Source organism: Tachysurus vachellii, chromosome 3 (genome assembly GCF_030014155.1).
Source record: "Tachysurus vachellii isolate PV-2020 chromosome 3, HZAU_Pvac_v1, whole genome shotgun sequence".
In the NCBI taxonomy this organism is placed as follows: Eukaryota; Metazoa; Chordata; class Actinopteri; order Siluriformes; family Bagridae; genus Tachysurus; species Tachysurus vachellii.
The window spans coordinates 4,805,241-4,807,740 of NC_083462.1; the positions used below are offsets into that span (position 1 = coordinate 4,805,241).

The following is a 2,500-nucleotide window of genomic DNA, read 5'->3' on the forward strand; positions in this document are numbered from 1 at the left end:
AGAGCTGGGATATGTGCTGTAATATACACTCACTTTATAAGGTACACTTTATTAGGTACACCTGTCCAACTGCTCGTTAACGCAAATCTCTAATCAGCCAATCACATGGCAGCAACTCAATGCATTTAGACATGTAGACATGGTCAAGACGATCTGCTGCAGTACAAACCGAGCGTCAGAATGGGGAAGAAAGGTGATTTAAGTGACTCTGAACGTGGCATGGTTGTTGGTGTCAGACGGGCTGGTCTGAGTATTTCAGAAGCTGCTGATCTACTGGGATTTTCACACACAACCATCTCTAGGGTTTACAGAGAATGGTCCGAAAAAGAGAAAATATCCAGTGAGGGCAGTTCTGTGGGTGCAAATGCCTTGTTGATGCCAGAGGTCAGAGGAGAATGGCCAGACTGGTTCGAGCTGATAGAAAGGCAACAGTAACTCAAATAACCACTCGTTACAACCGAGGTATGGAGAAGAGCATCTCGGAACACACAACACTTCGAACCTTGAGGCGGATGGGCTACAGCAGCAGAAGACCACACCGGTACTAGTAAGGTGTACCTAATAAAGTGGCCGGTGAGTGTGTGTGTGACAAAATTCTAATTATTGCTTCTAATTACAATAATAATCACCATTTAAAGGACCTGAGATGATGACAAGGACTCCATAGAAATGTGTGTGTGTGTGTGTGTGTGTGAGGAAACCATTAAGTAGAAAACCTATAAATATTCATATTTGTTCTCTTTTGACTAAGATGAAAAAACCAAGATTATTATTTGTTTTCTTCTTCATTGTCTTCCTTTCTTCTTGCCACTGATTCCCATTGCTCGCAGTCGCAGTCACATGCTCTCTTCTCTCAGCATGTCAGGATCCCTCCTGGACTTTTTACCATGTGTTTCTGTTTACGTTTTGTGTTCACGTGTCTGTCCCTCCCATGTCTAATTCCTTCCCGCCTCAGCAGACCTGTTCCTTATGCGACTAATTGTCTTCCCTATTTATCCGTGCTGCTTTGCCTTTGGCAGTGTGGAATCCTCGTCTTTGTTTCGTCTTTGTATCGTCTTTGTTTCGTCTTTGTATCGTCTTTGTATCGTCTTTGTTTCGTCTTTGTATCGTCTTTGTGTGCTCGGTCATTCGTTTTTCTTCTTTGTTTTGTATTTTTATTAAATAAATCCTGTTTTTTTTAGCTTTCCCCGCATTTGGGTCTGAATTTTATCCACAAAGACAACCTTTGTTCTCTGACACAGCATCTCGTAGCCTAACAGCTCAGAAACGACTTAAAGGGACGCTACATTGTGACGTGACGTGACGTGATCTGACGTGACCTGATCTGATCTGATTGTGGTTGCTGTGTCCTGGTCTCAGTGATCCCAAAACAAACACAACTGACACTGAGGTGTAGGTAATCAAGAACAAGTAGGACAAACAGTTAGCCTTGCTAGTGTTAGCGATTGAACGTCTGATAACCAGATAAGAGATAAAATGTCAGTGATGAAGGCGGATTCGTGGTGACGCTTTTTTAGGTGAAGTCAAACTTGTTGCTTTTAATAAGAGTTTAAAATGACTTCTCACTCATATGTGATTCAGGATTCAGAGCAAATTTATAGTCATGATGGTAGATGGACGCCTGTCTCGGTAAAGACACATGAAAAAAAAAACGAGAGATCAGACTAGATGAGATTAGACAGAGGTAAGAGATGTGAGTGATTAAAGTTCTGTTTCTTACCGTCGTCTCCTTCTCCAAGCTGCTCTGCGATTTTGGAGTAGTCAGATCCGCCCACTACGCCGATCTTCACTTTAGCTCTCAGAGACTGAAAAAATGCATCCAGCTGAGGGTCGATCTTCTACACACACACACACACACACACACACACACACACACACACACACATTAACTCATCTATGTCAGGGTGAAGGCTTTCAGTGAATTTTAAATCATCTGAACTCTTAACCAGGTTAAACCAGGGGGTAGATTGGATCTCAAGCAGCTTCATGTTTTCTTTCTCATTTTAATAGTTTATTATATTACATGACATAAGGAGTTATAACAAACTATGTAGTTGGACAATTTTAAATCTTTAAATGTAGACTAAATAAAAATGACTTCCTGCACCCTACATAAGCTTACTATAACCCTCAGTTTAATCACTATATAGCAGGAACTTAGGGTTTATAATGTCTGATATGGTCACTATATTACATATAGGTAATAACAAGTTATAACACTCTGTGAAGTGGAACATTCCTTAATTGTAGGATGAATCTCAAATGGATTCCTTTTTGCATGAAATAGGGTGTTATAAGTCTCTATGTAATGTGACCTAGTTTTTTAAAAATGTGTAATATAAGCACTCTATGCAGAATGAAACTAGTGGTTATAGCACTCCATGTAGTAATTATATTCCATTTATTAATAAAATAATGCTATGACACTATGAAGTGGAACATCGGCCTTAAATTGAAAACGGATAACAAACATTGTGTAGACATGACATTGTCACACTGT

General features: G+C 39.9%; 1 protein-coding gene across 1 annotated transcript in view; it reads right to left on the reverse strand.

Annotated features, from left to right (window-relative positions):
* LOC132842650 (phosphomannomutase 1) overlaps positions 1–2,500 on the reverse strand; it is a 13,711-nt gene that overhangs the window by 10,176 nt on the left and 1,035 nt on the right. The window contains exon 2 of the mRNA XM_060865441.1: positions 1,721–1,838. Coding sequence (XP_060721424.1) covers positions 1,721–1,838 — 118 coding nt within the window. The remainder of the gene's footprint in view (positions 1–1,720; positions 1,839–2,500) is intronic.